We start from the raw sequence: 24,939 nt of genomic DNA, 5'->3' as shown, positions 1-24,939 counted from the left end.
CATATTTTAATTTTTCTAATTTTCCACATAACTGTTACGCTGCTGTAACAAAGAAATTTTCCCTACGGGGTTCAAAAACATTTATTTTATCTCGATGTGTGGATGTCTTTCTATCTTCTGTCTCCTAATGTCTCCCTATTTATATTCATATTTCATTTCATATTATTCATATATTCATATTTTTATCATATTATTTTTCTAATTTTTGACATAACTGTTGGGCTGCTGTAACAAAGAAATTTTGCCTACGGGATTCATTAGCATTTATTTTATCTTTATGTGTCGGTGTCTTTCTATCTTCTGTCTCCTAATGTCTCCCTATTTATATTCACATTTTATTTTGATCATTTTTCATATAACTGTTATGCTGCTGTAACAAAGAAATTTCAGCTACAGGAATCAATAGAGTTTCTTGTCTTTATTTGTGCATGTCTCCTAATATCTCTCAGTTTATATTCATATTTTAATTTTTCTAATTGTTGACATAATTGTTACACTGCTGTAACAAAAAAAAATGGCCTATGGGGTTCAATACGTTTATTTTATCTTTATGCTTGGATGTCTTTCTGTCTTCGAGTGTCTCCCTATTTATATTCATATTTTATTTTTCTTATTTTTGACATAACTGTTACGCTGCTGTGGCAAAGAAATTTCCCCTACGGAGAAAGTTTCTTAGCTATTTATTCGTGCATGTTTTCTAATGTCTCTCCATTTATATTCCTATTTTATTTTAAAAAATTTTAACAATTTCGCCGCTGTAAGAAACAAATTTCCCAAATCCAGCTCAATAAAGCTTATATATTTTAAAAGGTAAATTTGCTCTGGCGACCCCTGAAGGGAAAAACCCAAAGGAAAAAAAAAACAAACTTAAAAACAATAAAACATGGGTTGTTCAAACAGATGCTTGGTTAATTTAACAAAAGCTTAAACGTGTTGATTTTTATGAAAAATCTACAAAATAAACATGTTTATACGTGTCCTGTTTCTTTTATTATGACTGACGGGCGGAAAAGCTCCTAACCGGAAGTGAGGGAAACAAGCGGGGGAAGGATTTGCGTGCCGGACCACGGACAACTAGCTGCTTTTACAGGCCGCTGGAAACAAACCCGAGGTCGTCCGGACCCATCATCCGTACGCGTATATTCTCTCCAAACGTCTCCTCTCAGCCCGGACCGAGATTTAGGGCTTGTGGATTTTGGATTTGGCGGCGAAAAAATGGGAGTCCCGAAATTCTACCGATGGATCTCCGAGCGCTACCCGTGTCTCAGCGAGGTTGTCAAGGAACATCAGGTGAGGGGGAAAAAAAAAAAGCGTTAGCACCGCCGTTAGCATCGAGCGGTGGTGTTAGCTTACCGGAGCGGGCTATCATAGCTAATTCAACCCGGGCCGGAGAACTTTGATTCGGCGCGGATAGCTAACCATGACCGCCCGTTTGGAAGGGACGTCCGATGATGTCAACATCAAAGCACACACCGATCGGATTTATTTTTATATATTTTTTTGCTCTTCATGTGATATTACGATCCCAAGCTAACAGGTCGCTGTGGATGTCACTCACACAAACAGTCTTTGTACGAAGGAACTTTCTCAATAACAATAAACCCCAAAAACGTTCAGGCTAGTCATTGTTACAAGAAGGTGAAAAACGGTTGAAAAGAGGTGAAAATAGGGTTAGTAGTTTAAATAATGTCGGCCCCTTTCGTGTGTTGCAACAACTGTAGTTTTTAGCTTACTTTTTTGGGGGGGGGTTGTTTAGCTAACTATACCTGGTTAGCCTTTATGTTTTAGCTGCACAGGAAGGGACTTTTGTGATTTAGTTGTGTGTGTGTGTGTGTGTGTGTGTGTGTGTGTGTGTGTGTGTGTGTGTGTGTGTGAGAGAGAGAGAGAGAGAGAGATGTGGGCGGGCGTTTCAGTGCTCTGGGTTGCTGTTTCATCAGCTGGTGTTGTCTATAGTTGCGTAAGGAAATCCTAGGAAAAGACAGTGTGTGTGTGTGTGTGTGTGTGTGTGTGTGTGTGTGTCTTCAGCAGAAAAGAAACAGGCTGCTAAAGTATAATAAAACTCTCTCACCTCCTTGTTGCACAAAAGTAGGTTCTTTGTATGAAAAGGAAAGGAAGCCAGCCCGTCTGATTCGCTGCTCCTTGTTTGTTGCAAACACATGACTTTGCACATATTGAGAAAAAAAACCTACTGCAAAAGTTATTTTAGAAATAAGCGACTGTTACCCGTCTTCCGGAGAGGCTCGGATGTGTCGCTTCGACTCCCGAGGGAACTCAATGGCCGATCATGAAATTATTTACCGCGACATGTTTGGAAGCTCATTTGAAATAGTTGTAAACACGAACGCGCGTCAGATTCGGGTTGTTTTTATTGCGTGTTGTTACGATACCTGGAAATATTCGAGTCACAGGTGGTGTTCTTGAGTGACGGCTGATACAAAACAAAGAAACACCATCTCTTTCATTTTTTTAACCTTCAGATTCCCGAGTTTGACAACCTCTACCTGGACATGAACGGAATCATCCATCAGTGTTCCCACCCGAACGACGAGGACGTCCACTTCCGCATCTCAGAGGAGAAGATTTTCGCGGACATTTTCCACTACCTGGAGGTCCTCTTCAGGATCATCAAGCCGCGCAAGGTGTTCTTCATGGCCGTGGACGGCGTGGCGCCGAGGGCGAAGATGAACCAGCAGAGAGGACGGAGGTTCAGGTACGACGGCAGGCTCCTCCGTGTTCGTTTTCCAGATAATTCAAGTTTTCCCCGTTGGGCGTTTGTGTATTAATCTCGGATGTGTGTGTCCAGGTCCGCCAAGGAAGCTGAGGAGAAGATCAAAAAAGCTCTGGAGAAGGGCGAGGTGCTCCCCACGGAAGCCCGCTTCGACTCAAACTGCATCACCCCGGGTAGGGATCCGACCTTTGACACGTCTCGGTACCCGAACCCTCGTCTGAGCGTCGCCCGTCTTGGTTGCAGGAACCGAATTCATGGCCAGACTCCAGCAGCAGCTGGAGTACTTCGTCCACAACAAGCTCTCCACCGACAAGCTCTGGCAGAATGTCAAAGTCTACCTGTCCGGTCACGAGGTGTGTGTGTGTGTGTGTGTGTGTGTGTGTGTCCTCTTCCTCTTCCGACGCTCCTCCTAAGTGTGTCTTCTCCACCCCATCAGACACCCGGAGAAGGAGAACACAAGATCATGGAGTTCATCCGCTCCGAGAACGGCAGGCCGGGTCACGACCCCAACACCCGACACTGTCTGTACGGCCTGGACGCCGACCTGGTACGCTTTCCTGACGCCGCCGCTCGCCATCTTCCGGATAGAACCACACGACCTTAAGATACGAATCCCTTTATATAACCGCGGTTTTTAACCAGGGTTCGATGGAACCCCGGTGAGTTCAACAGGGGTTCAACACACACACACTCGACCCCAAGATTAAATATAAACACACGGAAGATAGCAAGATATCCACGAATCAATAGACAGGAGACTCTTAATATTTTAATCCTTTCATACTGATTATGTTAAGCAAAAAAAGTAAGCGGTCGGACGACTATGTACAATATGGACTCCCATGTATGACAAAGCGTGATGGGAGTCGGCGTCCTAACTGCATGATTAGCATGCTAGCCTAGCACCGGCAAAACAAAGGGAACACCCCCTTTATTCCTTCCTGTTCATTATCATCTCTTTGTTTTTGTGTGAAAATCATGATTTGCTGGTTTTGTCCTTTGAACACGTCAGTGACGTTGACACTCGGTTCATTTTGTGCACCGGGAAAACAAAACCCAATGACTGGAATTTGAAAATAAATCACATTTTATTCTTCCAATAAAGAAGGGTTCGGTGAATGTGCGTATAAAACCGCTGTTCTATTCGAAGCGCGAGTAGGTCCGAGGCGTTGGTACGGAACGCTCATCTGGTGCGACGTTCCTATCTCTTTTAAATCTTTGCGCTTTTTTTTTGTGTATTTAAACTAATTTCTATGGAAATGAAGCGGGAAATAACGGCGAAGCACGGACGTGGTGTACGCGTGACCGAGATTGCACGTAAATATAATCGCGTTGCATCCAGGAAAGGTTTTCCTAAAACAAAAGTCATCTATAAATGCTATAAAGGTTGTTCTTACTATTTCGCAAAAAGAGACATCTATGCAACAATTGCTTCTGAGGAGAAAGAAGAAAGTGAGAATTGACAAATTTTATTCGTTTTCTGTTATTTTAAATGGGAAACATTCATTTAAGATACAAAAAAAACCCACTTCTGGAACAAATTGGTATCTTAAGGGACCGCTGTATTCTTTATTATTCAAATCTTTGTACTTTTTAAGACCTTTAAGAACTTTGACACTTTATATTTTATTTGCATTTCTTGTTCTCCCTCCTTCCTACTATTATCTATTATTGTTATGTTTTACTTGAAACTCCGGCACAACAATTTCCTTCGGGATAAATAAAATTGCTCTTATTATTATTCTCATTTATTATTCAATTTTCCCGTCACACGCTGTAGATCATGCTGGGTTTGACGAGCCACGAGCCAAACTTCTCCCTGCTCCGCGAGGAGGTCCGCTTCGGAGGGAAGAAGTCCCAGAAAAGGTGCGGGGTCGCCTGCTTTCTCCACTTCCTGCTTCTGCATCAACGCTCCCAGTCTGAACCTTCCGTGTGTGTGTGTGTGTGTGTGTGTGTGTGTGTGTGTGTGTGTGTGTGTGGCCTAGGATTACGGCCCCGGAAGAGACGACGTTCCACCTGCTCCACCTTTCTCTGATGAGGGAATACATCGACTACGAGTTCTCGGCTCTCAGGGTGAGACACAAAATTCAGGATGAACAAGACGGTGTGTGTGTTTGCACTGGCGTCCGACCGTCTCCGTGGGTGTGTGTGTGTGTGTGTGTGTCCCCGCCCTCCAGAATCACCTGGGCTCCGACTACGACCTGGAGCGGATAATAGACGACTGGATCCTGATGGGCTTCCTGGTGGGAAACGATTTCATCCCTCACCTGCCGAACCTGCACATCAACCACGACGCGCTGCCGCTGCTCTACAAGACCTACGTCAGCGTCCTGCCCAGCCTCGGCGGTGAGCCGGGCGCCGTCCGGACCACGCGGGAGGTGTCGCGGTCTCGGACGGTCCTCCGTTCGGTTTCGCTTTCATTTTCCAGTCCCTCTCAGATTTCGCCCGTTCGGCCGATTCGCGATCCAGTCAGTGGTTTTTCTAAGCGTTCACGTGCTTTTATCAAAGTCATTTTCCCAAAAAGAAATGTTGAAATGTTTTGAAAATTTGGGAATTTTTCTTGACCCACCTTTAGATCCTTTATTGTGAATTCGGTTTTCAATTTCTTTGATGTCTTTGAGTGCCACTTTGATATATTTGATTTATATTTGATTTTGATTTAAAAACCTGCCAGAGTTTCTCCTCACTTTAGTGTCTCTTTTTCCTAAATTTTCTACCTTTTTTTTAAAATTCTATTTGCTTCTTCTTTTCTCCCTTCAGCCGCAGGGAATCTCAAAATCTTTGTATTTAAGACCTTAAGACACTTTATAGCCTTGACTTGTTACTTAGACACTTTATAGTTTTATTTGTATTTCTTGTTCTCCCCCCCTTTTTTTACTGTTTATACAATTTCCTACTATTATTTATTATTGTTATGTTTTACTTGAAACTCTGGCAAAACAATTTCCTTCGGGATAAATAAAGTTATTCTTATTCTTACACCGCTCAAAATACAAGGAGCGCTAAAATAACACGTCTTAGATGTGAATGAATGAAATATTCTTATCCAATGCTTTGTTCTTGACACAGTTGAAAGTGCCGACAACAAAATCACACGCCAACGATCAATGGAAATCAAATATTTGAACCCATGGAGGCCTGGACTCCAAATGAAAGTGTAAAAACACACTCCATGCTGATCCAACGTGGATGTCGTGTCTTTAAAACAAGACAAAATCAATCGGTGTTACTTCCTAAGTGGACACTTTGATTTCACACAAATGTGACTGTGTTTATTTTTTCGAGCAGCATATTTCGATTAATCACCTTTATCTTCCCCGTGAGCAGGAAGGCAGAAAGGCCTCCTATCCATCTTAAAAAAAAAAAAAATCCATTTCCACCTCAGGTTATCTGAACGAGAACGGCCACCTCAATCTCAGGAACTTCGAGAAATACCTGGAGAAACTCTCCGAGGTGAGTCGCCGCCGCGTCCGGCCTCCTTTCATCGGTTTCCCACGCCGAAACTGAAATCGGCGGCGGCCCGCTGTCCTCCTCCAGTTCGACAGGGAGCATTTCGGCGAGGTGTTCGTGGACCTGAAGTGGTTCGAGAGCAAAGTGGGGAACAAATACCTGAACGAGGCGGCGGGTCTGGCGGCGGAGAAGGAGGCGGCCGGAGGAGGACCCGACAAGGAGGAGGTGACGCCGCAGCCACGCTCGGCTGGAGTCACACACACACACACAAGATTACATCGAGTGTGTGTGTGTGTGTGTGTGTGTACGCAGGATCCCGCGTCCTGCCTGACCTCGTCGTCGCGAGAGGCTGGAGGAGGAGGAGGAGGAGGAGGAGGAGGGAAAGCAGAGGAGGAGGAAGAAGAAGAGGACGACCTGTTCGAAACGGAGTTCAGGCAGTACAAGCGCACGTACTACATGAGCAAGATCGGCGTGGACGTGGTTTCAGAGTGAGTGGGAACAACAACACACACACACACACACACACACACACATGAACGTGTAGCTTCCAAATGTTTTGAGGGCCTTATGTGGTGTTATTGGAAGGTCTGAGGGCCGACCTTTCAGCTTGACATTCTTCAAACCGTTAACATTAAATGCAAATGAACTATTTCTTGAAATTACTATCTAAATTGGCATCATTTTCCCGTCTTAACACAAAGTTTTTACCCGAATCGCTCTCTTTTATGTTTGAATACCACATAAAATGAGGGAAAAGTCTTATCTGGAGAAATGAAACCTTTCGGAAAGATTAAACTTATCAAACTCATTTTCAGCGAGGGCCACATCAGCATATAATGGCTGCCCTTAAAGGGCCTAATATAATGGTGACAGTATAAATGTAACATAAAATAAATGTAACGACTCCTTAATGTTAAACAACTCTGAATTTATTACTCATTCAAATCCAAAATGTTACGTACGCATTTGCATAGATGTTAAAAATGATGTTCACGAGCTGCTGTGTTACAAAGCTAAATGTCACTGCTTTTAGATGAACTCGTTCTGCTGGTTTCGTGGTTTGGATTTTAATTCTCAAACAATGAGTTGTTTTTCTGGAAAGCTAACTTTAGCATACTTAGCTCCATGCTTGGAGGTAGATTGTACTCTTTGACCACCGAAACCGCCTCATAAAAAAAAAGAAAATTAACAAAAAAAGAAAACGGCTGCAGTACGGAATTCCATGTTACTCTTGATGTTATGACAGCGTCTACGGGCCGTTGTACATTTGAACACGGGCCACATTCGGCCCGCGGGCCGGACTTTGGACACGCCTGATTTATTTGAATCCCCCTGTCGCTTCCTCTGTGAGTCCCGGCCGAACACGGCTCCCACTCTTCAAGCGATAATTTACTCCGGATCCTTTTCCCGTCCCTCCTCCCGCAGCGAGTTCCTGGCCCAGCAGGCGCGATGTTACGTGGAGGGGATCCAGTGGATCCTGCACTACTACTACCACGGGGTTCCGTCCTGGAGCTGGTGAGAACGTCGCTCTCCGCCGTCCCTGTCGCTCTCCACGCTCCCCGGGATGCGTTTAAAACCCCCCCCCCCCGTCCGCAGGTACTACCCCTACCACTACGCGCCCTTCCTGTCCGACATCAGGAACGTATCGTGGTTGAGGTTGACCTTCGACCTTGGGAAGCCCTTCATGCCCTTCCAGCAGCTGCTGGCCGTCCTGCCCGCCGCCAGCATGGAGCTCCTGCCCGACTGCTACCGGGTAAAAAGCGGTCGAAAAGAATGAAACACGGGTTTGGGGATCAGCAGAAGGTGCAGCGAATGTTCTCGCCGTGTTTCAGCCCCTGATGACCAGCGAGTTCTCCTCCATCATCGAGTATTACCCCACCGACTTCAAGACCGACCTGAACGGCAAACAGCAGGAATGGGAAGCCGTGGTGCTGATCCCCTTCATCGATGAGGTACACACACACACCCACGCACGCACACACACACACAAGCTGCAGAGTTTTCACACACCGTGGCGCGTCGGCAGCGGTGTCTTCTGGCCGCCATGGAGCCGTGCAACCAGAGGCTGGCGGCCGAGGAGAAGGCCAGGAACCGCCATACGGAGTGCGCGCTCTACACGCACGACGGCGAAGCCGACTTCGCTTACGACTCCAGGCTGCCCCATCTCTTCCCGAATATCGTCCACTGCCACGTCAGGTAGGCACAAACACACACACACACACACACACACGTCGTACTTAGTTACACAATAATACCTTGACTCAGGAGTTCAGTTGATCCGCGACCGAGCTCGTAACTCGATTTGCTCGTACGTCAAATTCAATTTCCCCATTCGAATGACTTGAAACGCTATCAAGCCGTTCTAAACAGCCCATTTTGTTACTTGTTTTTAAATTAAAAAACGTGTAAGTCCCGTATAAACAAATGGTAATACGTTATAGAGGAGAATGTTGATAAAGAAACTTGTTTTATTAGGTGGACTGTTTTTTCCGGGCTGCTGAGCGCACCTGAATATTAGCCACACCGGTTAAAAATAACTAAATAAATATGTGTAAATATATATATATGTCAATAAGCCACAGGTGTAACATGAGATATATACACAGAAACATTTATTTAACTTTTAATTAAATACATCAAATTCCTACTTTTTCTAAACAGTGTCTGTAACACGGCTGATTAAAAAAGGATGAATAATAAACGAGACAAGGAAAAGTCCGTCCGTCCATTTTCCATCCCTCTATCCGTTCTCTCAGTCCATCTCGCTCTTCCTCCTGCGCACTAAAACAAGCGAAAGTCGTCGTCTTCGCTGTCGGAATTGAACGGCCTCAGAATTTCACGGTCATTTCATCGGTCCGATGTGACGAGACTAAATGTTTCGGCGGCGCGAAGCTCAAAAAAATCCATGAATTAGCCGTTGTTTAAGCTGCAGTGAAAAAAGTGGCGGCTTAAAGTCCGGAAATGAGGAGGTTGTGTTTTTAATTTGCCGCTCTGTCCTTAACGTAACTTACAGGCTACATGCTAAATGCTACGATGCTAAATGTAACTTTTCATGGCTAAATGTCATTTCTGGACGAAGTGCAGCCTCTCCTCTCTTTAAAACCATCAAACCGGCTCTGAGCGACTCTTCCGAGGCCTCGTCCGTCCACGTTCCCGCCACCGTGGCGAGCGGATTGGTCGCTATGGCAACAGCAAGGTGGTCAACGCCGCCCCGTGTTTTTTGTTTTTTCGTTTTAAGGAAAGCCCACATCCCCATGGACGCCTGGCAGGTGGGTCTGGACCACATCAGCCGGCGGGTCGACCGCTCGGCGCTGTACTTCTGCGGCTTCCCCACCCTGCAGCACATTAGACACAAGGTAGGGTGGTGCACATCACACACACACACACACACACACACACACACTGTTGGTTTTTAGGTGTGTGTCTCAGTGTCAGGCGTGCAGATGCTGCTGGAAGTAGCCGCTAACATGCTACTCTGTCAACCTCAGTTTGCCTTGAAGAAGAGCGGCGTGGTGGTGTTCCAGCAGAGCAGCCGAGGCGAGAACATGATGCTGGAGATCCTCCCCGGCCAGGAGGCGGAGGCGGTGAGCTCCACCCTCACGTGTCCGCTACCTTCTCCTCTGTCAAATACGATCCACTCGTCACGTCGGCGCTAGCCCCAGCACCCGCCTCCTCCAATCAGAATTGACTATTTCGCGTGAAAGCCTAACATCCTCGGGTTGTTTCCCTCCCCTCGGCTTCGCCAGGTGTGCGACGATGTGGCGGCGCAGGTGCTGGGAAGATCCGTGTTCGTCAACTGGCCGCATCTGGAGGAGGCTCGCGTCGTGGCCGTGTGTGACGGAGACACCAGGTCAGGGCGAAGCCGCCTCAGATGCTGGTCTTCATCCATTACCACGGCGAGCCAGAGCTCCGATCATCACCGTGTTTTTTTCCTCTTCTGTCGCCGGCAGGTTCTCTCTGGAGGAACCCCCGGGCGTCCAGAGGCTCTATGACCGTCCCTCCACGCCGCCGCCCTCCAGGGTCACCTGCCTCTCCGACAAGGAGCAGAAGGAGTGGGTGAAGGACGTCCAGGGAATGACGGAGCAGTGAGTGGGCTTTTCTCCCCCGGGCTCGACTCCGCCGTCCGTCGTCTCGCGCTTCACCGCGACCCGTTTGATTCCGGCAGCTACACCAAGAGGAAAGGCATCGTGGTCGGCGAGACGGCGGTGGTTCTGTACGGCCAGCTGCTGACGGGCAGGAAGTACGTCCCCAAAGCCAGCGGCGCCGTGGAGCTGGAGAAGCAGTGGGCCAAGCAGGTCCTGCCCTTCGCCCTCCAGACGGTGGTGAAGGTAGGAGGACGCTGGCGGCTCAGCCCGGCTTTCCTCGGGCGGAGACCTTCCTGACCTTCCACGTTTCCGCTCCTCTCAGGACATCAAGGCCTTCTACTCCTCGCTGACCTGCTTCAAGAGCTTGGAGGAGCTCTTCCCTCCAGGAACAACCGTCTTCATGGTGGGGAACCCGTACTACGCCGCCATGGGAGAGGTACCTCGCCACGTCTCCGCTCATTCATCTTATCAGCGCGCCGCCGCCGCCGCCGCTAACCCCCCCACCCCCGCGCAAACCTCTGCTCCAGGTCCAGGACTCCAGCGACGTCATCAAGGACGGCCGGGTCCGAGTGGTCTTCAACGTCCCCCACGAGCCGCAGCTGGAGGCGCTGATCCAGAACCAGCACGTAAGAGACGCGGAAAACGCCACCGTTGATTTAACCCCGCCTCCGCGTCTGATCCCCCGCCCGGGTTTCTGCTGCCGCATCCTAGAAATACTGCGTGAAGTACAGCCCGGGATACGTGCTGGCGTCTCGCCTGGGCATCACCAGCTACCTGGTGTCCCGCTTCTCCGGGAGCCTCTTCATCGGCCGAGGATCCAAGAAGAAGTGGGTGTTTTCCTTAAACGCGCTTTAAGAAATAGACCCGTTTGTAAATTCGCCGCTGATCCGAACGTCCCTCCCCTCCCGCGGCGTCCAGCCCCTGCGGGGAGCAGAGAGCCAACGTCGGCCTCAACCTCAAGTTCAACAAGAAGAACGAGGAGGTTCCCGGATACACCAAGAGAACGGAAAAGGAGTGGCTGTACTCGGCCGCCGTGGAGGAGCTGCTGCTGGAGTACCTGGAGCGGTGAGGACCGGGCGGGAACCCGGCCGCGACGCTTTTCGCCCGACGAGACACTCATTCGCCCTTTCTCAGATTTTCCGAGGTGTTCGAGACGGTGTCGAGGAACAGCCACGACGACGTTTTCTACGAGGACGACATCTGGCCGGGGGAGGACCAGAACGGGTCAGACGCACGCCCGCGCACAGACACGTGGAGCGATCGGAGCCCACGCGTTAACTGTCCCATCAATAATCCTCCAGGGCGGAGAAGGTAGCGGAGATAACGTCCTGGTTGAAAGGCCACCCGGTCAGCTCCATCAGCAGGGCGTCATGTGACCTGCAGGTGCTGGACTCCGCTATCGTGGAGAGGATCGAGGAGGCGGTGGAGAAGTCTAAGGCACACACACACACACACACACACACACACGCACACGCACGCACACACACACACACACAGCCAGAATCCTGCTTCATGCCGCTGTGGTCCTTGTAGGAGAAGAAGAGCACCAAGAAGGTCCGGGTGACGGTCAAGCCCCATCTCCTCTTCAGGGTCAGTCCAGCTCTTGAATGGAAACCACAGCTGCGTTCTCCTCAAGAAGGTCCTGAAGTAAACCCGTGTGTGTGTGTGTGTGTGTGTGTGTGTGTGTGTAGCCGCTGGAGCAGCAGCAGGGTGTGGTGGCGGACGCCGACGCGGAGTACCGCCTGTTCGACCGGGTCATCAACGTCCGGGAGAGCTTCACCGTCCCGCTGGGCCTCCGAGGGACCGTCATTGGCATTAAAGGAGGTGTGGCGCCAGTTGCCATGGTTACCACGTCGCCGCCATTGACCCCACGCTAACGGTGTGTTTGCGCCCCCCCCCAGCGGAGCGGGAGGCGGAGGTCCTCTACGAGGTGCTGTTCGATGAGGAGTTCGCCGGAGGTTTGAATATCAGGTGACTTGAGCGTGCCGTCGCCGTGGTGACGCCACGTGGGCGGGGCTAAAACCCTCAAGCTCGCAGTGACACGTTGTGGCTCCGCCCCTCCTCAGGTGTTCTTCGCCACGCTGCTACCGCCTCCCGCCCTGCGCTCTGGTCAACCTCTCCCACGGCGCCCGCGTGGATCACACCTCCCACAAACTCACCGCCATCGTCAAACCTCAGCCCGCCGCCAACTTCGGCTCGCAGCGCCCCGCGTCCGGCCTCAACCACTCGCCGCGCTCGCCCTTCATCGCCACGCAGGTCAGGTGGCGGATTGTGCGCCGCTTCTTTTTATATCTCCACATTCTGAACCCTGATGTTCACCGCAACTCCCGTCTGCACGTCAAACCCCAAGCACAACAACAACAACAAACATGGCGGAGCGAAGATGGCGGCGGCGGCGGCGGCGGCGCAGGGCAGTCGGAGCTCCCCCTCCAAGGGACCCGTCCAGAGGCAGCAGGCTAAGGTCACCACACCTTCAGAGGATCACATCTCACACACACACACACACACACACACATTACATTACATTTGGCAGACGCTTTTATCAAAAGCGACTTACAATAGAGGACATAAGGACTGCAAATAACACTTGCACACACACACACTCACTCACACACACACACTGTGAAGTAAGTTTACAATTTGAATCACAGGAAAACGAAAACCAAGGCCCCTCCCCTCTTATTTAACCCACGTCATTTTATTATTTTAAGATAATTCTTGAAAGTTCATGATCAGCCGGGGACCGTTGCTCGCTTTAGCCCCGGTAGATTCAAGATTTACAATGTTTATTGTCACATGTACAGTGTAGAAACGCGTTTCCATGTACAGTTAAATTCCTATTTTGCTGTCCGCGGTGAATTTTGATACTCGCCGATAGGAAGAGTGTAAACATTATTATAAATACGGTTGTAGATATGAATATTCCCAAACTCTTGTGGCTCTGCAGAGTAAAGACGAGTACCTCAAAGTGTGGGAGAGTCTGAAGAACGCGGCGCCTCCACACAAACCCCCCGCCCACTGGCACACACAGGTAGGTGTCGGGAAAATGTGTTAAAATTAACGCTTAAACCAAAACTCCAGCTGATTCACCAGTCCGACATTGACAGCCACCGGAGGATTTTATTTTGATTTATCTCATTTTTTTTAATTAATTTTTACTCATTCTCCATTAAGCTCATTCTTTTTTTTTAATTTTTTTTATATATATATTTTAATTGAAATTTATTTGGATTATCACCTTGATTTTTCTATGTATTTTATTTATTTTTTTATTATTTTTTTATATACATTTAAATGATTATTATTTGGTCATTTCTTGTCGTAGGAGGCCCAGCAGGGGAGGAACCAGCACGCAGCCTCCAACAAAGTGAGCACTAACACAAAGAACAGGACCCAGGTGTGCACGAGGAGACGTGGTCTTGGCTGGAGGTTTAACTCGTGCACGTGTTGGATGCATTTTTGCAGGATCTGTCCAGTGTCATCAGACTTCTGAAGAAGAACGAAGACGCCGCCTCCATTTTCCCCTCGCAGAACGCAGCCAATCAGGTTCAGGTACAGGCTCTCCCTCCTCCCGTCAGCTCCTCCCCGCATCATTTCGAGCGTGTCGCTTTTTCTCCGCATCTCAGGCGGCCAGCGAGTTTGAGGACCTCTTCGCCAGTCTCAAGATCTCCAAAGGGGGCCAGCAGAGTCCTCTTCCCCCTCCCTCCGCCCCCTCGCAAGCACCGGCCAGCCAAACGGACGGGCCGCTTTCGCCGCAGTCCTTCGCCATGGTCAGTGTTGATGTTCGCTCCCTTTACTCCTGGCCGTTGGGATTAAAAACCCCTCGCGTTGCAGAAGGGGACCCTGGTCCTGAAGGAGATGCTGAAGATCGACGCCCCGGGAAGAGAGGGCGTCTCGTCCCAGGAGGCGGCGAACCCGTCCCCCGCCGCCGACCAGAAGCAGAACCGGAGGAGGTCGTCCAAGAAGCTAGGTAGCCGAGGCCTTCGCGCGGGTCTATTTTGAGATTACGCCCAGTGGTTTTTGTTTTTTCGCTTTGTGATTCGACCCCAGATTGAGCGCGAGACCCCGACACGGCCCCGCTGTCTGTGCCGTGATGTTTAAAATACTGGGATGCGCCGCCCGCCGCTAGCTAGCCCAGAGAAAATCATGGGAAAACACACCCGAGGTGTGTGTGTGTGTGTGTGTGAGGCCGGCAGCCCGCTGCTCATGGTTCATACATGATGGTTTCTTGCTGAGAAAGATTAATAAAGGTTAAATTATTGTTATTATTAGTAGGCATAATATGTAGCAATGTTACATTTAACAAATAAGTGTGTAGCCAGTCAGATAAGTGTAGGATAGAGCAACAACTTTATCTAAAAACACAACAAAACCAGCGGGCTGGAACGGATTAATAGCATTTAAATTCATTTCAAAGGGGAAATTTAATTTGATGCACGAGCAAACTGAGTTGGATGGTCGAGGTATTTCTGTATCTACTCTGCACGTAACAGGGTTATTTTCTCTCTCCTTCCAGCCGCAAAGATGAACGCCACCAACGGCGACCCGGCCGGGTTAGCTTCCCCCGCCGCCCTCCCCAACACACTCGTGAGCAGCAAGGTGTCGGAGCTGGCGTGTGTGTGCGTGGGCCTGGGCATGGCCCCGCCAGAGTTCAGCTACAGCTACAGACAGGTAGCCGACATGTTTGTAACCTGTGTGTGTGTGTTTACGCTCGCGATCTGAATCCCGCTCACGCCAACACACAGGGTCAGGTGGTGTGTCAGGTGAAGCTCTCCAACGGCCTGGCCGTCCACGGGCCGCAGTGTCAGTCGGAAAACGACGCCAAAGAGAAAGCTGCCTTCTTCGCCTTGCAAAGACTGGTATGTACTCCGTGTGTGTGTGTGTGTGTGTGTGTGTTTGTGTGCGCGCGGCTCATTATCAAGCTCGCCTGCATCATAAACCAGCACAACACTAAAAGAGACCTGGTATTATTTTTCTGAAAGCTGTTTTTAATTCCCGAGGAAGCGTCTGCTACCAGCTGGATCCGTCGCAAGACCAACTTTCCTCTCCGTGGCTCAGATTCCACCGATTATATATTTTTTTATTAATATTTGATTTTATGTTTTTTTTTTGCTTCGGGGTCCACGGTCCCAGAAGTGTAGCACAGACGGGTGGTGAAAAAAAAAAAGAAAAAAAACAGGCCCGGATCCTTCTAACTATTTAGGAATATTACAAATATTTTCCAATTGCTAAAAACAAATTAGCAAACTGCTTCAACAATTCACCAAACCACAACCCCAGAATATGATCATCAGCGCTGTTTTGTCGACTCAACTTGTGCGTTAGCTTTTTTTTTTTGTTGTAATTCGGTTCTCGCGATTTATCGTTCTTTCGCATTTTTTTTGCAGTATTTGAACATGTTTTTTTGTGATGAAATAGCTATATTCTAGCCTAAGAAGAAAAAATAACTGTCAAAAATATGGTGAAATGAAAATGCAAATTCATTTTATAAACAGTCCAGTAAAGGGCTGAGTGAGGTTGATTGAGGGTTAATATCTGTAGATGCCATCAAAATTATCACGTCTCTACACTGCATTTGCAGATACATTTATTTTTTTTATTTTTCACCAAATAAGTCAGTGCAAAGTCTCGTCACCAGAATTTTTTTTTTTTTAATTGTTGTCGAAATTAATTGTCATATTTCGGCCAATTTGTTGCGTCTCATGTGGAAAACCATGCTCAGTGCATGTAAACAGTGCCATCTTGAATCACAAAATGACAGAAAATGTGTTTAAAGTTGCAAATTTTTTAAGCAGCTATCAGGAGTGGAGATGAATCCATTCCTTTTTTTTTCTTTTTTTTTTTTTAAGAAAGTGCACTTTTTTTTTTTTTTTTTTTTTACTGTTTATACAATTTTCCTCTATTATTTATTACTGTTATGTTTTACTTGAAACTCTGGCACAACAATTTCCTTCAGGATAAACAAAGTCGTTCTTATTCTTATTTATCGGGCGATCTGGTTTCGATTATCGTCCGAAAAACATCCCATCCCGTGTTTCGGTCCCCGCAGAACTCGGTGGGTTCGGGGTTCCCGCTGCCGCCCCCGCTGTACCCCGCCATGGCTCCCGTCCGCCCGCCGCCCATCGGCGCCATGAACGCCGTCTTCAACCAGCCAGGTGAGCCTTTCATCGCCATTTTTTATCTCCGGCACGGCGGCGGCGGCCATCTTTCAGAGACGTGGCGTCGGCCTCGCTCTCCAGAAGGTCCGGAGATGCTTCACCCTCCGCGTCCAGGACTTCAGATCCATCGGCTCGGGATGTTTTCCGGCCGTCGGGTTAACGACGGTTGTTCCTCCTCCCCCTGCAGGCGGCCTGCTGCTGCCCCCGCAGGGCTTCGCCCCCCCGCCCCTGTGGGGGATGCCCCTGCCCCCCCAGCACCACCAGAACCAGCAGATCTACGGCGTGGGCGGGACCTTCCCCGGCGCCGCCCGTCCTCAGACGTCCACCAGCCTGCCCATCGGCTCGCATAACCAGTTCATCCCGCTGCAGGTGTGAGCTCGCCGCTCGCCGCTCGCCGCTCGCCGCTCGCCGCCCGGCCCCCCTTCCTCCTCCCGGCGCAGGTGACGCCTTTTTCTTTTCTTTTCCCTCGCCAGGTGACGAAGAAGAGGGTCTCCGCCAACAAGAAGAACCAGGAGACCCGGGAGTTCTACAACGCCGCCCAGGCCGTAGCCCGGAACCAGGCGCAGAAGACCCAGAGCCAGCCCTCCGGCCAATCGCAAGCCCCCGCCGACCACCAGTGCGCGCCGCAGCCCGCCAACTCCGCGTCCGGCGTCGCCGCGGCGACCGCCTCCGAGCCCTGCGACCCCCAGCGGCAAAGCGCGCCGGGCCGAGGACAAACCGCCGGCTCCGCCTCCAAGAGGAAGCACAGGAAGCACAGGAAGCTGGCGGTCAACTTCGAGGCGGCTAAAGTCACCGACTGACAGGCTAGTGTGTGTGTGTGTGTGTGTGTGTGTGTGAGTCAGCAGTTCCCGTCAGGCCGAGGTTCGCAGAGCGCCGGAGGAAACAACGTGGCGTTCCGTCACTTTGGACGGTTTTTGCCAACGGCTCTGCTGAGCAGGAAAGTTAGAAGTTCTTCTCCACGCCAGCTGGCCTTCAGGTCCAAACCCCTGATCCAAGACGCCCAGGAGATCCCCCGGGACCTTTTCTCCAACAGAGGCGGCGCTCCAAACCCTCCGCTCTCCACGGTTATCTTTTTTTTTTTTTTTTTTTTCCCCCCCAAATGGAATTCGGGATGGAATCCGTCGACCAGAAGACGTGGAGTCGGAGATCAGGATATTTCATTCACGTTTAATTTTGAAATGAAGACAACAGGGTTGATGGTGGAATCCCAACGCCGGGTCTGAAACAGGAGTCAGGTGGAAGCTCCTCAGACCTCGGGTTGTTCCTGAGGAACTCTTAAGGAGAGAAGATCAACACTCGCCTCAGAGATGAGCATCCACCGCTGGCTAACACGGACGATTAGCTCCTGGTCCAGGCTGCACCCGACTCTTCATTTCGGACGTTGTGCAAACCGGAAAAGAAGCCCAATTGTCAAAACTAGAGCTTTGTTTTTGTTTTTTTCCAACCAAATATCAACCCCCTCCCACCCTGGAAAAGGAGTCGGTGAAGCAAAAACACTGCCTTTCAAGCGCGTCGACCGAATCGGCGTTTTAGCGACGCTGCTTTGTATTTACGTGCATGAAATTTTACCAAGAAAGACTGTTTGGAAAAACAAGCGAACGTGAAGAGCATGAAGCGTCGGGAAAGCTTTGCGGTTTTAATTTTTACTGTCCGTGATTCCGGCGATCCTTTTGCTGCATTTTAAATATCTCTAGTCTAATTGAAGGGGAGTTTTTTTTTTCTGTCTTTCTTTTTAAAAATGAGTTTTTTAGTCGGCTCGCACCAGCACACCAGCATGGACGCCGCTGAAGGGCGTGATGTTTCGGGGCCCGGGAGGCCGAGTCCTCTCATTTTAATGTCTCTTAAGTGTCCTACAACTCCCATCTCTGGTCCTTTGAGTCCCATGACCAGAAGAAAAATGCATCACCGTGATTTTTTTAAAAATTTTTTTTTTTTTTATTTTAATCCTTTATTTTGAATGTAATTTCGCCTGTATTTTTTTTTTTTTTTTTTTTTTTTTTTTTTCTCAATGGTTTTTAAAGCTGCAAAGAGTCTCCATTCCTCTTGTCAGCGCAATGATTGAATTAAAAAAAGAGAAGAAGTTTTTCTGGAATGGAAGTTTGATTTATAAACGGCGCTGTGGGTTTATTTTTAAAATATTTATACTTTTTTTTTTAAGTTATAAAAGTATTTTTTCTTTGATTTATTAATTTTTTACTGTTTTTTCAGAACAAAAAAGGCTGCGGTGTATGAAGGGCGACGCTTTGAAAATCTGATTCGTAAAACCGAAGCACACCCGTTCTCTTTTTGGATGAATAAGTCCACGGGATTAATTTTTATCGGTATGACATCACCGCCACCAACAGCCGACAAGATTATTTTATGGTTTTGTATACTCGAAAAAAAAGACATCTTAGGAGGGGATAAGCAGCCAAAGCATTAAACCCAGCAAAAAACAAAATAACTAATCACTATGACAACTAAGTTCAATGCAAGTTTAGAAATGATAAATTTATATATATATATATGTATACACAAACATAGATATAGATATATACGTATGTACGCATACAAATACAGATATGTACATGTATATACATTCATATCCTCTCACTATGTTCATAAATCTTCTGCCTTTGAGACCTCCTTCTTGGCATCTCCAATTCCAGCATCCGTCTAGCAACGTATCCACTGTCCCTCCTCTGTCCATGAACCAACCATCTCTGACCTTCTCTCCAAAACATTTAACGTGCCGTCCCTCTGATGGACTCATTCCTGATCCTGTCCATCCTGGTCACTCTTTACCCTCCTTACTGTCCAACCGAGCATACAAGTCATGGTACGCCCTTTGTTTTCCCTTTGCTACCTCTATCTTTACCTTACCTTGTATCTCCCTGAACTCCTGTCCGTTCTCTTCAGTCCCCTCAGTATCCCACTTCTTCTTTGCTAACTGCTTTTTCTTTATACGCTCCCGCACTTCCTCATTGCACCACCAAGTCTCCTTTTCTACTTTCCTTCTACATGATACACCAAGTACTCTCCTACCTGTCTCCCTGATAATATTAGCTGTAGTTGTCCGATCATCTGGAAGCTCTCCCTGACCACCCAGAGCCTTTCTCAACTCCTCTCTTTTCAGCTTCCACCATTTTGTCCTCTGCTCTGCCTTTGTCCTCTTCATCTTCCTTGTCACCAGAGTCATCCTACAAACCACCATCCTATGCTGTCTGGCTACACTCTCACCTACAACTACTTTGCAGTCACTGATCTCTTTCAGGTTACCCCGTCTATATAAAATGTAGTCTACCTGCGTGCTCCTACCTCCGCTCTTATAAGTTACCCTATGTTCCTGTTTTTTCTGGAAAAGGTGTTCTCTACAGCCATTTCCATCCTTTTACAAAATCTACCACCATCTGTCCCTCTGCATTCCTATCCTGGATACCAAATCTGCCCATCACTTCTTCACCCCCTCTATTGCCTTCACCAACATGTCCATTGAAGTCTGCACCAATTACCACTGGGAATACTCTGCATCACTTCATCTAACTCATACCAGAACTTCTCCTTCTCTTCAGATTCACATCCCACCTGTGGTTCATAGCCGCTAACAACACTGAGCATCACACCTTCAATTTCCAGTTTCAGACTCATAAGTCTATCTGACTTTCTTTAAACCCCCAGAATATTCCTAACAAACTCTGCCTTCAAGGTAAGTGCTACTCCATTTCTCTTCTTGTCAGTACCATAATAGTACAACTTAAAGCTGCTCCTAAGCTTCTAGCCTTACTTCCTTTCCACCTGGTCTCCTGGACACACAGTATATCCACCTTCCTTCCTACACACACGTGTGTATGCATGTACATATGTATACATAATTACATATTCGTATATGTGTATTTATAATCATATGTATATACGCGATAAACATTGATACCTATGTATATATAAAATATTTGCATTTACATATTACATATAGATACACATATATCCATAGATATATGTATACACACATACATGCTATATTTATACATACATTTATATACATACATATAGATATATATAAATATATATACACAAATGTAACACATATACATACATGAACACATTTATATACCCACACAGATATATAGATGAATATATACACGCATGTACACATATGTATGTTAATATGTGTATATATATATATGTATACAGACAAATATATTTCTGTATATGTAATTGTATTATATATATATGTATATAAATATAGACACATGTATATAAATAATTATATATAATATATAAATATATAAAAACGTGTTTACATATATGCACATATATACACACAAGTATCCATAAAAATGTATGTATTCACTTATAAACATGTAAAATTATATGCATATATACATACATACATATGTAGATGCTCAGTCGTATAGATATATACACATATATTCACTAACTAAATATGCTCAGTTGTATAAATATATACACATATATTCACTAACTACATATATGTATATATACACTTACATTTTTACATAAATGTACATACATACATATATATATATGTATACTTGGATTTATATATACACATATAAACATATAAATATATTTATTCAGATATGACATGTATAGATATATATACACAAATAAATTTGTACAAATATATACAGATATACATGAATCTACATTAAGATTCATGACAATCTAAATGTGAGTATTTACATACATATTTATTCACAAATGTTCACAAACATACATATATGTATATATACATATAAATAGAAAACTATATATACATATGTATATACGCATTATATATAAACATACATTTACATACACATATATTTACATGCATACATATGTATATACATACATACAAACATACACATGTATACACATGCATCTATACTTGTGTACACATACACACACGTAACTATACACACAGATATTCACATATACATATGTATAAATATATAAAAATAAAAACGTGCATTTATGCACATATGTACACATACGTACATATATGTAAACATGAATACATGCATACACATATATGCTATACACATGAAAATATATACACATATATACATTCATGTAAACATAAAACAATTAAATATTTATACATACATAATACGTTTTTATACATGCATAAATACAATTATATAATAAATATAGATATATACTCATGCATACAGATAGGCGATACATAGATACATGTCTATATTTTACATTCATATACATATATAAACATTTATATTGCATATTTTTTTTACATACATATATACATAATTACGTACATATATGTATTTATGTACATACACAATATACCTTTGGATACGTAATAAATATACAAATATATGTGTATATATTTGCATATACTTAACATACATAATATTTAAGATATATATAACATTTTCACATACATCAATAATATACATATGTATATTGTTGACATACGGGTATATGTATTCTATATTCATGTGTACATAAATACATACATTGATACATACATACATACATAAATGTACATACATAAATTCACTTATGTACATCAACATACATAGGTACACATAGATATAGAAATAACATTTATATCTAAAAACATTCATTTGTATTTATTTCTATATAGACATATACATATATTTATATATATATATACACATATACATACGTACATGTATAGATTGTACACATTTATATACACATGCTTACATATGTATACATACATACAGACAAATGTATAGATATACATGGATTTACAGACATACACATATATACAAACATATATGTACACATAAATACAAGCACATACGGCTTAATACATATACCTGAGTATTCACACATATATACACACAAGCATACACATATATTTATATATACAGATTTATAAAAATGTTTATTTCTAGACACTTTTATATAAATCAATTTATGTATGGATATATATTTACAAATATTTACATAAGTATATGTACACACATACATATATACATGCACTAACAAATACATATATATAACGTACATGTATACACATACAGAAATACATACTTATATTCATAGATATATACATACATATATATGTACATATGTATACATGACATATTTTCATATATATGTATTTATAATCATATATATATACACCAATAAACATAGATACCATGTATATATGAAATATTTGTACATACATACGCATATATCCATAGACATACGTATACACATAAAAACATGCTATATTTATGCCGAAAATCTAGAGACATACATATAGATAATTGGGTGAAATATATATACACATATATAACAAATACATACATATTTACATGTATATTCACATGAACAGTTATATAAATACATACAGATATTCACATACTAAATAAATAAATATTCACACGAATTTATACATAAATATATATATATACATACATATATATATAAATATATGCTCAGATTAATACATATACACATTTTATACACATATATTAAAATCTAAATATATTTAATGACATATGTATATATATATATATATATATATATATACACACACACAAATATATTTGTACATATATATATACAGACATACATAAATATATGTACAAAAGTTTATAAATATAAACATACATTTTCCTTCAAATTCATATATACACATGAGTGTGTACATACATATATACAAATGTATAGATTTACGTACAATTACACATACAAATATATGAATAGATATACTTACACATAATTACAAGCACATACGTCGTAATACATAAACATAAATATTCATACATATGTACACACAAACATATATATATTCATACATACACATTCATACAAATGTTTATTTAAACACGTTTTATACATATATACGTAAGTATATGCATACACTTATAGATATATATACATCCTTATATACATATATAGGGATACATACATATATAGACACACACTTACAAATATATAGATACATACATACTTCCAACATGCACATTCGTAAACACACACCCATAATCTATAATTTTATATATACATGTACATATAGTTTTACATATATACAAATTACTACATAGATTATATTAAAATATACATATACATATAGATATCCATTAATATATTTACACATATGTAAATATGTAGATATACTAATTTACAAATATGCATATATACACATGCATGCAAAAAATGCATACACATACATAATGAATGAATATATATGTATTTATATACATACATATAAACATACAAACATGTACATTCATACATACGTATACATATACACACATACACATATATGCTAAGTATGTATAAACATGTATACATACACATAATCATATACAGTCATGTGTATATATAATGCATATATAATATGTATATATATATTTACTCACATTTGTATTCCATACATATATGAACAAATACATACATAAAAACATGTGTATACACACATACATCTGTATAAGTACACTAATTTCCATATATACACACACATATATAAATATGTCAAAATATACAGATACAGACAGGCACTTATCCATATATACAAATATATATGTGTATATATATAAAAATTTATATGCATATATACACACTTATTTATTTATATATACACATATATATACATATACATATTAACATATTTTTATGTATACATATATACATTCATATATACACATACAGATATTTCCATTTACATATGTGCAAACATATATATACTCATACATTCCCATATATGTGTATATATTTAGATATGTTTTCATACATATGTATGTAAATGTCTACATCAATATATATGTATGTATACATACACATTTATATAAATATATATATATACATACATTTATAAATATTGTATATATACAAATATATATAAATATATTTGTTTATATGTATATGTATGTATATATTCATTTTTGTATGTATACGTTTATATGTAGATGAATACATACATAATTATATGTGTATATGTATATACTTTTAAAAATATTTATTATGCATATAGGTAGGCATCTATAAATGTTATACATATACATACATACAAACCTGTGTGTATATAAATATATAAATACTTATATATATATATATATGAATATATACACATATACATAAGTAATAATTCATGTATATGCAATTTATGTTTTTACAGGCGTGAGGAAGGCGGATGATTCTGTGTCAAAAACACAGCTCACAAGGGGAAAAGCATCCAAAGCAGCAGCCCTGAAATCCAGCAAAAACCAGAATATTATCAATTATTAAAAAAAAAAAAATTATTGTCAATATTTTCCTGTGTGGGTGATTGAGAAGCTCCACTGAGATAAACAAGGGGGGGGGGGTCTTCTCCCCCTGTGGTCTGTGATTGGCTAGCATCGCCACCAATCACATGTGAAGATGTAGGATTGTACCATTATGTGAAAACAGAGGGGGTAACAAAGATCCAAGTTGAGGAGTTCAGGAGTCAAAGGAACTTCCCATCACTGGTTGACAGCTTGTCTTTGTTTTTAAAAGGTTACGTCCCCCTTCCATGTGTTTTCTACAGAGCAGCAATAATTTTCTCTGCAGGAACTGTGAGAAACACTCAAAG

The 24,939-nt window shown here is 43.6% G+C and overlaps 1 protein-coding gene across 2 annotated transcripts; it reads left to right on the top strand.

The window, feature by feature from the left end:
- Window positions 1-1,101: 1,101 nt before the first annotated feature.
- On the top strand, window positions 1,102-24,586 carry xrn1 (5'-3' exoribonuclease 1). 2 transcript variants are annotated; one of them, XR_015108670.1, is made up of 43 exons: window positions 1,102-1,290; window positions 2,478-2,710; window positions 2,804-2,901; window positions 2,972-3,081; window positions 3,165-3,275; window positions 4,509-4,594; window positions 4,714-4,801; window positions 4,906-5,074; window positions 6,114-6,181; window positions 6,266-6,403; window positions 6,491-6,666; window positions 7,604-7,693; window positions 7,775-7,931; window positions 8,011-8,130; window positions 8,205-8,374; window positions 9,417-9,534; window positions 9,667-9,762; window positions 9,925-10,028; window positions 10,129-10,263; window positions 10,344-10,506; window positions 10,586-10,699; window positions 10,791-10,889; window positions 10,975-11,090; window positions 11,182-11,328; window positions 11,398-11,487; window positions 11,565-11,700; window positions 11,797-11,853; window positions 11,955-12,087; window positions 12,165-12,234; window positions 12,330-12,519; window positions 12,614-12,724; window positions 13,211-13,294; window positions 13,589-13,630; window positions 13,729-13,815; window positions 13,890-14,033; window positions 14,098-14,233; window positions 14,780-14,934; window positions 15,009-15,122; window positions 16,313-16,418; window positions 16,609-16,790; window positions 16,895-17,224; window positions 18,630-18,742; window positions 24,505-24,586. XR_015108670.1 is itself a non-coding variant. In XM_086171943.1 (41 exons), exons 1-41 carry the CDS (start codon window positions 1,216-1,218, stop codon window positions 17,219-17,221), a joined length of 5,145 nt encoding a protein of 1,714 aa, XP_086028069.1. In that variant the 5' UTR covers window positions 1,102-1,215; the 3' UTR covers window positions 17,222-18,507. The 2 variants fall into 2 exon arrangements, 1 of the variants encoding a protein (XP_086028069.1); XM_086171943.1 differs by lacking the exons at window positions 18,630-18,742; window positions 24,505-24,586 and having other exon boundaries at window positions 16,895-18,507.
- Window positions 24,587-24,939: the final 353 nt, after the last annotated feature.

Source organism: Fistularia commersonii, chromosome 25 (assembly GCF_037954325.1).
Source record: "Fistularia commersonii isolate RoL2024-O1a breed Wild chromosome 25, RoL_Fcom_v1.0, whole genome shotgun sequence".
Classification (NCBI taxonomy): Eukaryota; Metazoa; Chordata; class Actinopteri; order Syngnathiformes; family Fistulariidae; genus Fistularia; species Fistularia commersonii.
This window is presented reverse-complemented; position numbering and strand designations above follow the sequence as displayed.

Bases quoted from the DNA above. Each gene is read 5' to 3' on its own strand.
- xrn1 (XM_086171943.1), top strand. From the start codon at position 1,216: ATGGGAGTCCCGAAATTCTACCGATGGATCTCCGAGCGCTACCCGTGT. The intron at 2,711-2,803 runs GTACGACGGCAG...GTGTGTGTCCAG, and splicing joins CAGAGAGGACGGAGGTTCAG to GTCCGCCAAGGAAGCTGAGG. The intron at 3,082-3,164 runs GTGTGTGTGTGT...CCACCCCATCAG, and splicing joins TCTACCTGTCCGGTCACGAG to ACACCCGGAGAAGGAGAACA.